This window comes from Rhinoraja longicauda, chromosome 2, assembly GCF_053455715.1.
Source record: "Rhinoraja longicauda isolate Sanriku21f chromosome 2, sRhiLon1.1, whole genome shotgun sequence".
In the NCBI taxonomy this organism is placed as follows: Eukaryota; Metazoa; Chordata; class Chondrichthyes; order Rajiformes; family Arhynchobatidae; genus Rhinoraja; species Rhinoraja longicauda.
The window spans coordinates 49,590,365-49,606,116 of record NC_135954.1 but is presented as its reverse complement, the minus strand read 5'-3'; the positions used below and the strand labels follow the sequence as shown (position 1 = coordinate 49,606,116).

Here is a 15,752-nt window from a genome sequence, read left to right as displayed (position 1 = left end):
GAGCCAATGTTTAAAGTCAACATCCTCTGTTGAGGCTGGTGTATTTATTTTATGAATTTAATTTTATTGATTTTGTATCGTCAAAATGGATGGGCAAAATGAGATTCATGATGCCTTTGTGAAAGGAAGTATTTTCCAAGGCTCTTTATCAATGCTCCTTTAAGTCTGAGTTGACAGGTCTGACTGTACTCTTCTTGTCCTAGTTGAAGATGCTGTGACTGTGAGGAATGTCCTTAACAAATCCCTGTCATGGCCCCTGGGATTGTCTCCTCACCACTCATCACCTGCTGCCTGCTTTCCGTCACTCTGCGCTGCCTCTATTCCGTGTCTCAGTCTCAAGAAGATGTTACAAGTGGGCCTGAGTCATTGACCGTGGTCAATGGTCCTTCAGCCACCACTGAATATTCATATCCAGATTACAGAGGCAAAGGCTGCATGGATGAAAATGGATTTGTGTATGAAATTGGAGAGGAGTTCACTCCGGGACCTGCTGCTTGCCCCTGTGTCTGTACTGATGATGGACCATTGTGTGTCAAGCCCGACTGCCCTAGCCTACATCCGCGTTGTATCCGTGTGGACACCACCCGCTGTTGCCCAGAGTGCAAGGAAATAAAGAATTACTGTGAATTTCGGGAAAAGAAATATAAACAATTGGAGGAATTCAGGGTAAGAAAGCAACACTTGTTTTCACCCATTGTCTGTACTTTAATTTCGATTTTCAAACTTTCTTTTCCCATGTTCCCACATTTTAAAAATGTTGTTTATTACATAATTGTTTATTTCTGCATCTGTTTTCTCCATTTCTTTCCTGTGGGTACTGTCTCAAACTGTGATTTAGCTGCTGGCTGGCCTATGGCACAATGCACTTGTATCCATTATTCATGTGACCATGACTTGGTAGCCTAATCGATTGTAGCCGAGTGCAATCCATCTTCAGTCAGCATCTCAACATGTAGTTTCTAGGGAAAGTCATGTGATTTGATGAACAGTGTGATCCTCCAGAAGCATAAGTGCCAATTACGGTATCTTTACCATTGCCAAATTGTAAAATGTTTTTCTATAGCGGTAAATACAAGTAACGCCACAGAAGCCAATTAACTGATGCTGATTGAAGCATGCAGGTTCAGCAGGCAGTGAAGAAAGCCAATGGAATGTTGGCCTTCGTAACAAGAGGAGTTGAGTATAGGAGCAAAGAGGTCCTTCTACAGTTGTACCGGGCCCTGGTGAGACCGCACCTGGAGTACTGTGTGCAGTTTTGGTCTCCAAATTTGAGGAAGGATATTCTTGCTATGGAGGGCGTGCAGCGTAGGTTCACTAGATTAATTCCCGGAATGGCGGGACTGTCGTATGTTGAAAGGCTGGAGCGATTGGGCTTGTATACACTGGAATTTAGAAGGATGAGGGGGGATCTTATTGAAACATATAAGATAATTAGGGGATTGGACACATTAGAGGCAGATAACATGTTCCCAATGTTGGGGGAGTCCAGAACAAGGGGCCACAGTTTGAGAATAAGGGGTAGGCCATTTAGAACGGAGATGAGGAAGAACTTTTTCAGTCAGAGGGTGGTGAAGGTGTGGAATTCTCTGCCTCAGAAGGCAGTGGAGGCCAGTTCGTTGGATGCTTTCAAGAGAGAGCTGGATAGAGCTCTTAAGGATAGCGGAGTGAGGGGGTATGGGGAGAAGGCAGGAACGGGGTACTGATTGATAGTGATCAGCCATGATCGAATTGAATGGCGGTGCTGGCTCGAAGGGCTGAATGGCCTACTCCTGCACCTATTGTCTATTGTCTATTGTCTATTGTCTATTGATTGTATAAGTACTTGCAGAAGCAACCAAATCAAATGGGATCAAATGAAATCACCAGAATTACCTGGAGAATTGTGCTGCACACCCTCCCGCTAAATCCACTGTCACCTGGAGCACATTAATGAAAACTTCTTCATTGAAACCAGCTCTGACCTGATTGGTGAACATGCATGACTTTCCAATTGCAAATCCCAGAGAACTGTTTTAGTTGGTTTGGCTAAATAAAAATTATACTAGCTGTCAGAACAGTAAATGAACCTGAATTGTTTCATTGTCCCTAAGTGGAAAATTTGGGACATTAGGTAGAATGAACATAGGCCTACGTCTGTGTGAGTATAGTTATATTCTAATCTTTTTATTATATTTATTAAGGCTGTGTTATACAAAGTGGACCTATTAAAAAGATTATCTGCCGAAATCCCATCTGAGATTCGGTTCCATTGAGGCAAGTCGCCAAAATCTTTCAGTCGGTGCTGAAGTGATAATTCACTGAGCTTGAAAACTGCCAGAAATATATTTGTGGCAATAACCTCCTTTTCTAATGTATGTTGCCAGTCATCAGACCAGTGGATTCCCTAGAGTCTTAATGTGTTGATTAGGTAGTCATTAATGTACCAAGAAGTGATAAAGAATCTGAAACTTTAACTCGTCTTCACTGTTCCACTGATGTGCCTGACCTGCTGAGTTTATTTATTTCAAATTTTCAGGACCTGCAGCATTTTAACTCTCAATGAAATTTTTGTAAACATTGTACATGGTGCTAAGTAAAAGTGGGAACATGTACATTTGATTAAGGTGGATGAAAAACCATGTTAAAATTTTAAAATGTAACATTTCTTAATTTGTAATATTCATACGAAGGAATTATAGTACAGATATACCATTTTATGAGGCAGAGTGACTGTTAAGTATTTATTCTGGTTTAGTATGCCAATTAAAATTCAATTAGACATAAAGTAGTTTGTTCACAAAATGCTGGAGTAATTCAGCAGGTCAGGCAGCATCTCAGGAGAGAAGGAATGGGTGATGTTTCGGGTCGTTTGTAGTTAGACTGTTTCCGAAATAGGCTAAATTCACATAAATTCATTTGTTTTTTTCTTCTTGAATACAAAGGACAGAGCTGCAAACAGCAAAGCCTTAGCTGGATCGCAGTCAGCAAAATTCAGCATTTCTGTGTTAAAATGCAGAGGGGCAGAAATCCTGATGTTGCTGTCAGTTTCAAAGAGCTATAGATTGGTTGATGTAATTATACTTGTTTAGTAACGAGCACAAATTTCTCCTTGAGTCCGCTTGACGTATTAATACCTGGTTGGAATCATTTTTATCTTTATAGCTATAATGTTATTCTGTTATCTGAATATGCAAAGAAACTATTATCATTTCCCTTTTTATGTTAATCGTAATGTTGCAACTAAGATTTTCAGCTTGAGACAGGGGCAGCTAACATTCCATCAACAACACAGCAGGATTTGAAAGAAATAAGACTTAATTCTCAGGTGCCTTTCGCACAGCATATACTTAACTAATTTGTGGTGAACCGCTATGACTGAGCAAGGGAAATGATCAATATTTTTTAAACTCAGTGACCAAAGCAGGAAATAAATTTAAACTGGAGTTTAGTAAATGCTCATCTATCAATGAAAATCTTGACAAGGTATCTGCTCCTCCTTCAAAAGCCACTTTAAAACCTATGTCTTTAATGTTGCTGCAGCCATCATCTCTAATCCATCTACCTCAATTTAAGGGCAATTTGTTGTTGAAAAAGGATCAGTGGTAAATCTGTGAAGATATCCTTGAGATGTAGAGGGAGCAATATATTGGCGTAATGAGTTGCTGCAGCAGGAATCAATCTATATTCAAGTCGAAAGGTGAAGTCTGTGCCACATGTACACTTATGAAATACAGTGCCCTCCATAATGTTTGGGACAAAGACACATCATTTATTTGCCTCTGTACTCCACAAATTGAGATTTGTAATAGAAAAAATCACATGTGGTTAAAGTGCACATTGTCAGATTTTATTAAAGGCCATTTTTATACATTTTGGTTTCACCATGTAGAAATCATAGCTGTATTTATACATAGTCCCCCCATTTCAGGGCATCATAATGTTTGGGACACATGGCTTCACAGGTGTTGTAATTGCTCAGGTATGTTTAATTGCCTGCTTAATGCAGGTATAAGAGAGCTCCCAACACCTAGAATTTCCTCTAGTCTTTCCATCGCCTTTGGAAACTTTTATTGCTGTTTATCAACATGAGGACCAAAGTTGTGCCAATGAAAGTTAAAGAAACAAATATGAGACTGAGAAACAAGAATAAAACTGTTAGAGACATCAGCCAAACCTTAGGCTTACCAAAATCAACTGTTTGGAACATCATTAAGAAGAAAGAGAGCACTGGTGAGCTTACTAATCGCAAAGGGATTGGCAGGCCAAGGAAGACCTCCACAGCTGATGATAGAAGAAATCTCTCATAAAGAAAAATCTCCAAACACCTGTCCGACAGATCAGAAACACTCTTCAACAGTCAAATGTGGATTTGTCAATGACCACTGTCTGCAGAAAACTTCATGAACAGAAATACAGAGGCTACACTGCAAGATGCAAACCACTGGTTAGCTGCAAAAATAGGATGGCCAGGTTACAATTTGTCAAGAAGTACTTAAAAGAGTGACCACAGTTCTGGAAAAAGGTCTTGTGGACAGATGAGATGAAGATTAACTTACATCAGAGTGATGCCAAGAGCAAAGTATGGAGGAGATAAGGAACTGCCCAAGGTCCAAACCATACCACCTCATCTGTGAAACACGGTGGTGTGGGTGTTATGGCCTGGGCATGTATGGCTGCTGAAGGTACTGGCTCACTTATCTTCATTGATGGTACAATTGCTAATGGTAGTAGCATAATGAATTCTGGTGTATAGACACATGCTATCTGCTCAGGTTCAAACAAATGCCTCAAAACTCATTGGCTAGCGGTTCATTCTACAGCAAACAATGATCCCAAACATACTGCTAAAGCAACAAAGGAGTTGTTCCAAGCTAAAAAATGGTCAATTCTTGAGTGGCCAAGTTAATCTCCTGATTTGAACCCAATTGAGCAGGCCTTTTTCTGCTGAAAAGAAAACAAAGGGGACTAGCCCCCGAAACAAGCATAAGCTAAAGATGTATTGCAGCCATCTTTAGCTTATGCTTGTTTTGGGGGCTAGTCCCCTTTGTTTTCTTTTCACCAGAGAAGACACCCAGTAACTGGTGATGTCCATGAATCGCAGACTTCAAGCAGTCATTGCATGCAAAGGATATGCAACAAAATACTAAACATGACTACTTTCATTTACATGACTTTGCTGTGTCCCAAACATTATGGTGCCTTGAAATGGGGGTGGGGGGGGGGACTATGTATAAATACAGCTGTAATTTCTACATGGTGAAACCAAAATGTATACAAATGGCCTTTATTAAAATCTGACATTGTGCACTTTAACCACATGTGATTTTTTTGTATTACAAATCTCAAATTGTGGAGTACAGAGGTAAATAAATAAATGATGGGTCATTGTCCCAAACTTAATGGAGGGCACTGTAGTTTATTGAGAAGCGGCAGATTGCAGTGCATTATTTAGCTAGTGGATTGGTAAGAAGGTAATTTATTTTTGGCCCAGTAGCCACAGTAATACACAATTGTCTGGTAAATGGCTTTTACCCTTTTTTTTTTGATGCAGCAAACATGTATTGTAAACAACAATCAGGTTCACTGTTGAACAAAATTATGAAATTAGCCAAAATGTTAAATGATGTTTTACACCCAGAATTAACAGAACTTGTGTAGGAAGGAACTGCAGATGCTGGTTTAAACCGAAGATAGACACAAAAAGCTGGAGAATGGGTGACGTTTTGGGTCGAGATCCTTCTTTAGATTAACAGAACGTGCGTGATTCCTGATGGAACTTGCCCAATTTAGCGGCACTTCAGACACTTTGCAGTAATAGAAAAAAATGAGAAGGATGTAGGCAATTAGAGGCATGATATCAATACTTTCCTCTTCTACTCTGCTATCCTCTGCTTTCCTCTTCTGCCTTGTAGTTTGTTGTTTGTCGATCTACTCCTCGAAGTCTGAAAGTGTTCTTCCTCTGTGTCATGGATTGCTAAATTGTGCAGCACAGCCTGCAACCATGTTTGGACTACAAATTGATGCCAGAGGCTAGCGAGGTGGAGTGTGGCTCATACCCCCTCCCGGCAGTGCCCCTTGCTGAAAATGGCCAGCAGTTTGGTTACTGAGGATGAGCAGGTCATAAAAATGCCATTCAGGATTTTTTTCCAATGACCACAATAACCGGAACATTGAGAATGTAGAAATATTTCTGTTGGGTAACAGTCTGGATGATTAATGGGAGCCCCAATGGGCACCAGTTTCCCGCAATGCTTACAAATCCCACTATTCAAGATGTCACCTGTTCCTCAGTGAAATCAGAGCAATTCTAAGTGTTTTTCTGTGCATGGAGAAGACATGGATGTGTCACACGGACAGAAGAGGTCCAAGCACAAAAGCATGGCTGAACGTTTTACTGCAGCATTTCACAGAGATTAGTGACAAATGCTTTGAGATACCTGATCCAGCAAATACACAAGTGGAGATATAAGTAACTCCAGGTGCCGGGTCACAAATTAAAGGCACAAAGTACTGGAGTAACTCAGCGGGTCCGGCAGCATTTCTGGAGATCATGGATAGGTGACGTTTCAGGTTGGAAGCTTTCTTTAGTCTCAAGAATGGTCTCGACCCAAAACATTGCGTAACATTGAGGTATCCACTGAATGGGTTTCTCAGCAGTTAAATGCAGGAGAGAACATCCCATTAATTTAATGATATTCTGTGGGATTTGGAAGACATTTAGCAACTTGCAGCGAATTCTGAAGCTACTGATTCGTCTTCCGATATCAGTAAGTTTTCCTTTAAGTTGATATACTGTAAATGCCCAAATCAGTGCCATGTGTTCCTCGTCACCAAGGTTCAAAGATTTTTCCAAAAAGATGCATTATGCAGGCAAGGAAGGAAGTCTGCACTGCATGATTCATGATCTTATCTGGACCAGGTCAAATAGAAGAAGAACAGCAGCCATCTAAAGTGTATTTCATAAGGAAGTGCTGAGTATGGGTGTGACATTGTCAGAAATGAAAAGGTTGGTGGGATGGTGCCAGTGTATGTTTGGACATTTAACTTTACCAGACAGAACAAGGATAGAGTTCCCCTGGACCTCATCTTTTACCCCATTAGTCTCTGCATCCAACATCATTCACCAACATTTCCGCCACCTCCAAAGTGATACCACCGCCAGTCATATCTTCTCATCCCCACCCCTTTCTGCTTTCCACAGAGACCGCTCCCTCCACAACTGCTTGGTTCACTCATCCCTTCCTACCCAAACCATCGTGTCCCCAGGTACCTTCCCCTGCAACCACGGGAGATGTAACACCAATCCCAATACCTCCTCCCTCACCTCTATCCAGGTACCCAAGCAGATCTTCCAATGTAATGGTTTACGTCCACTTCCTCCAACCTCATCTACTGCATCTCATGCTCCCGATGTTGCCTCCTGTACATCGACCAGACCAAATGTAGACTCAGCAACCATCTTCGCAGAACACATTTGTGCTTGGTCTGCCAAGGCTTACTGGATCTCTGGGTTGCTAACCATTCCCAAACTGGTCTTTCTGACCTGGGCCACCTCTGGTGCCAGATGAGGCCACACTTAAACTAGATGAACAGCACATGGATAGCTTGGAACTCAATGGTATTAACATTGTATTCTCCAATTTGAGGTGACTACAATCTCCCCCTCCCTTCCCCACTCCCCTGTTCCCCACCTGGACTCCCACCTATTTCTCGCATTTCCCCTCCTCTTTCATCTTCATTCCTCCCTCTAGCTTCATTCACAATTCACAACTCTTCAATCCATTTATTCACCTTCTGTTTTGTTATCTCTGGCCATTGTCCAACTATCTGCCTATCACCCCACCCCCACCCCACCCTCACCTATATCCACCTATTACTTGCCAGACTTAGTCCTATCCCTCCTCTCTTCCAGCTTTCTTTGCCTCCCACTCCTTCACCACAATTAGTCTGAAGAAAGGCCCCGACCTGAAACATCACTTACCCATGTTCTCCAGAGATGCTGCCTTACCTTCTGAGTTAGACAATAGACAATAGGTGCAGGAGTAAGCCATTCGGCCCTTCGAGCCAGCACCACCATTCAATGTGATCATGGCTGATCATTCTCAATCAGTGCCCCGTTCCTGCCTTCTCCCCATACCCCCTGACTCCGCTATCCTTAAGAGCTCTATCTAGCTCTCTCTTGAATGCATTCAGAGAACTGGCCTCCACTGCCTTCTGAGGCAGAGAATTCCACAGATTTACTTCAGCATGCCGCGTCTAACCATTACATTGCTTGCCCATCCCTTTGGCTGTAAGGCAGTCTTGATATCAAATATTTAACTATCATGATTCAAGACCAAGATTTCACAGTTGTCTAATGATTCATTTTGTGAAAATCTTCATCTGCGTTCCAACCTTGCAGGCCTTGTGCTGAACTAATCTGATGCATATTCAACATCTATGTCTGCTCCCTCTGATCATCTGTCTGGGCATACCATCCATAATTAAAGATTCTTGTAATTTGGTAACATCAGATATTAATTAGGCTGATTGTTCTACATCAAGCTGATTATTCTCTCAATTTTCTTGAATAGTACAGTGATATGCTACTTTCCAAATTAAAATGGCAGTTCTTTGGATAACCTTTGAGAACTTTGGAAAAATGTAGTTGGGGTATTTTAATGTTCAGAATGTGTGTAGGAAGGAACTGCAGATACTGGTTTAAACCGTTGATAGACACAAAGAGCTGGAGTAACTCAGCGGGTCAGACAGCATCTCTGGAGAAACATCACCTATTCCTTTTCTCCAGAGATGCCGTGTGACCCGCTGAGTTACTCCAGCTATTTGTGTCTCTCTACCAAATAAAATGTTTATATCTATTTCTTTTAAAATCCTGGGTTGGAAACAATCTGGTCCAAGATGATTTATCGGCCTTCAGTGGCATTATTTTAAATTAACTTACATTAGTTTAATTTTGATGAGATCCCATCCCTGCTCCAATAGTAGTTTATTTGGGATGCCAAGCATGCCATTGTCATCATCTTTTGTAAATATTGATGGAAAGTAATTACTTAACATTACTTAATTATTTTAATTAATAATTTCACTTAATAATTTTCAAACCATGTTACGCTTAACAAAGTTTTAACCTGGTATCACTGGAAAAACTATTTCAATTAATTTCATAATCCTATTTTGTTTATATTTTCCTTTTATAGGTATTACTATGTTTTGTTACACCTTGTTGCTCATCGTATCGATGCTATTCACAAGGATGTGTGCAGTATATTGCAATGTTTTATTCTTTTATCTGATTTTAAGTTGTTCCCAATTACTCAGCTGATAATATTTTATTTTAGCAAACGGATCTCTTGTCCTGTAATTCCATAAGCTGGTTCTGCAGCATGTACTCATTGATACATTTTTCTTCCATGTTACACAAGACCCTGACTTGGAAATACATCACTGGTAGTTCTGCCAGTTAAACAAAATTGATCAACATTATTATTGCAGTTAAATATTCACTTTACATAAATCGGATTAATTATTGTCAATTCATTATTATTAACTCATTGCTGAATATATTGTCTATATATTTTTTTTAAACTGAAAGATTACTGGAAGTCTCTTTGTTGCTGGACAGAGATTTCTGGGAGAAAAAATGCATGGCTCCCTAATGTGGAGAGTCATGTGGACATTGTGGTGAAGAAGGCGTTTGCCTTCAATGGGAAGGATATTGAATACAAATGTTTGGTCACCATAATGCAGCTGTACGAGTAGTTAGTGAGACCTCATTTGGAGTACTGTACACAGTTTTAGTCAGGAAGGATGTCATTAAGTTGGAAAGCATGTAGGAGAGATTCACCAAGATGTTACCTAGGATTGTCAGCTTGAGTTACAGGGTGAAGTTGGAAAGCCTGAGACTTTTTCCTTCAGAGTATAGGAGGCTATATAGATGCACAAGATAAAGAGGGACATGGATAAGATGAAATTTCATGGTCATTTTCCAGGGTTGAGTATTCTAAAACTCGAAGGCATAGGGTTAGGGTGAGAATGGAGAGATTTAAGACGAACCTCAGGGGCAACGTTTTCATTTGGAGGTTAATCCATATATGGAATGATCTGCCAGAGGAAGTTATAGAAGCAGATACTATTTGTCCTGGTCTAGCTGCATAGAAGTAATGGCCAAGAAAGCACACCATGCCTCTACTTCCTTTGAAGGCTTAGGATGTTCGGCATGTCCTCAACATCCCTCAACAACCTCTACAAACATTTTATCAGAATGCATCACAGCATGGTTTGGGAACAGTACCATCCAAGACTGCAAAAAATTGCAGATAGTTGTAGACGTAGCTCAGAGCAATGCACAAATTAATGTCCCTTCCATTGACTTTACGCTGCCTCGGCAAGGTCACTAGCATAGGACCTGGCAAGGACCAATCTCACCCCAGTCACATCCTCTTCCCTCTCCCATCAGGCAAGAGTCCAGACAGAACAATGAAATTCTTACTTGCAACGGAATATGTATGTTAAATCAAATTCTTTACCTTCAGTCTGAATAATCACACGTGATACTGGATTAGCACATCAGATTTATTCCACCATGGGGTTCTTCCCGAGAAGATCTCCAGACACAACACTAGTGTCTGAAGAGACCTCAACTCAGGGGAGGGGAAGAAGAACAACTTCTCCACCATTGTTTACTTTTTTATACAGAAAAAGAGAGGTGTGACAAAAAGAAATCAAGGACCAATTACACATCTAATACAAGGACCAATTACACATCTAATACAATTCCCATGGTTACAGAGAAGACAAAATCATTGATACAGGTCACATGCTCAGAAACCAAACCATTAATATAAGTCACATGTTTTTAGAGAAACGCATCAATTTACCTAGAGTGGATTCAAAACTTTTCCTACTTTCACACGCACCCAAATAAGGAGTTGTTACTAAGAAAGAAACTTTCTTATCTATATAGACGAGCAATCTCGTAGCTGCATGACCTTGCTTTACTGTTTCAATACACAGCACTCGCAGTCAGACAGAGTAGTGGGAGAGGACAATAGCCCATCTCTTCTGTACACTCCTTATCATTCGTAAAGGGACAAACACATTCTGTTCCCAAGGATAAAATTTCTGCCACAAGCATCCATCTTACTGCTTTCCACTAAAATAAGCATTCATTTTATATTAGCTAAAACAACAAAAGAAACCATCTCTACTACAACAAAATATAATATCTCTAATTGACTATATCAGCTAATAGCATAGATTCTTATGTAAACATAGTACACTGTAAACAATATGATAAACGAGAGAGAGAAAAAAAAGTTCATTGTATATATACACATACTCACAAGTACACACACATACATATATATACACACACATAGATATATATATATATATACACATACACATACACACACACATTACAATAATAGTGCAATGATAATAATAATAATAATAATCTATTGTAGTTCAGAACTTATTTGAGGTTGTAGTGTTTAATAGCCTGATAGCTGTAGGGAACAAGCTGTTCCTGAACCTGGACATTACAGTTTGTATGAAAACGCATACCCCTAGATTCAGGGACAGTTTTTTCCCAGCTGTCATCAGGCAAATGAACCATCCTCTCGCCAGCTAGAGTGTGGTCCTGACCTCCTGTCTACCTCATTTAAATGGATTTCTTTAATCGGACTTTATCTTGCACTAAATGTTGTACCCTTTATCCTTTGCACCGTGAACAGCTTGATTGTAATCATGTATAGTTTTTTCTTTGACTAGATAGCATGCAACCGAAAGCTTGCGGTACCCCACTAGTCACTGCCTGCTATTCTGAAGGGGACCATTTTATCCCCACTCTTTGCTTTCTGTCTGCCAACCAATTTTCTATTCATGTCAGTACCCTACCCCCAATACCATGTGCTCTAGTTTTGCCCACTAATCTCCTATGTGGGACCTTGTCGAAGGCTTTCTGAAAGTCAAGGTACACTACATCCAACGGCTCTCCCCTGTCCATTTTCCTAGTTACATCCTCAAAAAATTCCAGAAGATTAGTCAAGTATGATTTCCACCTTCGTAAGTCCATGCTGACGCGGAACGATCCTGTTACTGCTATCCAAATGCTCTGTAATTTCGTCTTTTATAATTGACTCCAGCATCTTCCCCACCACCGATGTCAGACTAACTGGTCTATAATTTCCTGTTTTCTCTCTATCTCCTTTCTTAAAAAGTGGGATAACATTAGCTCCCCTCCAATCCACAGGAACTGATCCTGAATCTATAGAACATTGGAAAATGATCACCAATGTGTCCACGATTTCTAGAGCCACCTCCTTAAGTACCCTGGCATGCAGACCATCAGGCCCTGGGGATTTATCAGCTTTCAGTCCCATCAGTCTACCCAACACCATTTCCTGCCTAATGTGAATTTCCTTCAGTTTCTCCGTCACCCTAGGATCTCTGACCTCCCATGCAGTCATCAGACCTGCTCTGCCTTATCTTATATAACTAAATTATAGACAGAATATGTTTTAGATGATTTTTAGGTTCAATGTTTAATTAACAACCATAAAAAAATGATTGAACACAAAAACACTAATAAACACAGGAGAGTATTCTTATGGAATATAGGGAAATTCTGCATATTATTCATTGTGCAGTTCGATATGAAGACTGATGAATGCAATGGAAGGTTCTGCATCTGTGAATATGTATGTTCTCCATCCCCTGGCACAGTGTTAAGTTCTATCAGTGTTATGAGAATTGTAAATGTCTGGTCTGAACATAGATCTATAAAAACGTCCTTTTATTTGCTGCAAAATGAGTCCATGATTTACAGTGGTTGCATTATTAGGTTTATTGCCATTTATTTGAACATCGGCTTGGATTAGTTAAATGATTGACTAGAAATAACCAGTTGGAAAGTAGAGAGCAGGTTTGGCACATCAGCTCTACACTCATTCAATACTATGTCCAGTTTGGAATTTGGAAGCACCTCAGGATTGCTGTTTAAAATGGGACAAGAATGAAAATGAACGAATCTTTCATGAAATTCACATTCATTTTCTAACCGTCAAGGCCTATAGCAGTTATATTAAATAAACATTGAGAGGTGTATCTGCATTGTTGTTTATCAATATAACAATGGTATTTCAAAAATAATTCACAGCTTGTGAAAAGCTTTATGATATTCAGCTGCAGGTATTTTCCATGCCAGTAGTCTGTCTGTATACATTATAATGAGATGATTCCAGAAATGATAGTCATGTTCATTTAATTTATTTCTCTTGGAATAATATTTATATTATTTATTTATTATTTATATTATTAATCCTTTTTTTCAGGGCTTGACATTTTTAGTTCAATAATCAAAATTTAATAATGTCAAATTATTTTTGAATGTTGTGAACTAGAAATGAGACTTCAGTGCAAGTCCATTGCCATTATCCTTTGACAACTACTCTAAAAATCCACCAATTTGTTTCCAATGGATAACCTCTGAAATTTAATCTAGTTTCCTTATAAATTAATTACAATTAATTAGAGAAGAATGACTTGTTATTTCTAAATTAAAGTCCAGCGAGTTTTTAAGAAGTATTGAAATAATCCAATATATTGTTATCTAGGATTTATCACAGAACAAATTTTAGACATACTGGTTAATAATATGCTATTCATGTCCATGCTATTCTTTCGTAGATCACAAGGCTGACGCTACTAGTTTTTAAGTAATTGCATATTCTAAAATTGCCAAGTGTTATCTGAAGTGGAATGTACAGAAAATGAACTCGGCCATTGCCTGGTATATTGATTACACGCAGTTACTTTTGCTCATAAAAGTTCATAGGTTAAAGTATTGATTGCTAAAAATGCAGATTTGAATCAGAGGCATGAACTGTTTAGAGTTGCTTCTGATTGCCCATTTGAATAAAATATTATTTTTCTCTTGTCATGCCACGGCAGTATTTTCAGCCTTCACTGTAAAGAAAACAATGTTAAAGGGGAAGATTAATAACTGATTTCGAAGTAATTGGAATTGTATTCTCTGTGTTATTAATTATAGCTAGGTTTCTGTTACATATTATCTATCTTGGATCTTTCTAAGAATTTCAACAAGGTACTTCAATTTAGTTAATTTATTACTTCATGGCAACATAGTAGAAAGAAAATCTTTATTCACAAGGGAACTTGAGCAGCACAAGTGTATTCACATGTGACCTTAAGATTTGAACTGACAGTGATGTATAATTGGAGTAATATAGGTCACTGCTTATATCTGGTCTGGAATGACATCAGCAATAATGTTGAATTATTTTCATCGTATTGTTTCTTCACCTTTCAAAGTTCTGAGTAAGTTTGGATATTTCAATAAATGCAGACACTGATCTAAGTCTGCAGTAGGAATTGGATTTTGTACAAAATTGGAAAGCTGTAAACTTGGACAAATCTCAGCAGCATAACGCAAAACCAGTTAAAGGGAGAATGATTTTAACTACTACACCCTGGGAGGAAACTAAAATGTCTACTTTATGTGCGGCATAGATTTATTTTTCATGAACTCACTTTCATGCAACTCCCTGCATAGCTTCTCAACTCAAATGCACAGGACGTGGAGCTTGGACATTAGGTGGAGATCGAATTTTAGGTGTGTAGAATAGTCATACGATGGTGATTTTGGGAAGATCACTTGGTCCACAATGGTCTCAACAATTAGTAGCATTGTGAGTAGAATTGATTCCCAGACTCCACAATCATCCCTTTATCCTTATCTCTTATCTTCACCACTGCTCAACCCACACCACCACGAAAGACAAATGACTTGAAACTCTCAACGTACTGCATAAACTCTCTGCAGAGACATGGCAGGGACTGCCAATTCAAAGTAAAATGCTAGTGAAGTTCAAGATGTTAGTTTATCTGAAGATGAGTCTACTTGAAGCTTTACCAGACAGAGGTTTGTTAGCCATATCCATTCTTCAAATCAATCCATGAAAGCACGTGGTTACTTCTTTATGAGCAAAGACAAAATCACTTTGCATATTTTAACCATCAGAAATTAATTCAGTATGTGGCACTTTCTGACTGCTCATTTATATGATTGCTCATGAATGTAATGCTCTGGAATTTTTCAAAAGTAATTTCAAACTAATTTAGGATCATGAGTTTCTAGGAAACAATATGGGCGGTTCATAAAATGCACTTTTCCTTTTCTTTGCGGTAACCAAGAGCACATGCAAGGTGTCACAATTCCAGAGATCAGGTATGTCTTACTGATGTGGTTAAATGAAAGGATATCATCTGCCAGTTGAAGAAAAAGAACAATTTCTTCTTGCTAGCTAATGACCAATCCAAAACTTGAGCAGTCCTGTAAAAAACTAAAATTGAGGTAATTTACCCTTTAATTTTTTATCACCTGTAATCTTCCACAGAGGTAATTAGCATCTGTTATAATCACATCATCTAAATGGCTGTGTAACTAAGATCTGGTTGCATGGATGAACCCCTTACACAACCTATGTTTTTGAATTAAAAATGGACTGCTGAAAGGACTCACAGGATCAGGCGGCATCTGTGGAGGGAAATGGACAGAGGTCGGGACCTTCTTCAGTCTTGTGTTTTCAATACTAATCCATACTAATCATTATATCACAACTTTGTAGTAGTCAGATTATTCTTTTAAAATATGTTAAATTCAAATCCTCTATTAATTTATGTTTCATACAAGAATGATTCTGTGCAAGAAAGATAATCACATGGATAATACTTAACTCTAAAATATAATT

At 39.0% G+C, this 15,752-nt stretch overlaps 1 protein-coding gene across 5 annotated transcripts in view; it reads left to right on the top strand.

Moving 5' to 3' along the window:
* Positions 1 to 15,752, top strand: part of vwc2 (von Willebrand factor C domain containing 2) — a 113,702-nt gene that overhangs the window by 5,502 nt on the left and 92,448 nt on the right. For all 5 annotated transcript variants that reach the window (XM_078428011.1, XM_078427994.1, XM_078428028.1 and 2 more), the window contains one exon: positions 204 to 666. In XM_078428011.1, coding sequence (XP_078284137.1) covers positions 250 to 666 — 417 coding nt within the window. In that variant the 5' untranslated portion in view covers positions 204 to 249. The remainder of the gene's footprint in view (positions 1 to 203; positions 667 to 15,752) is intronic.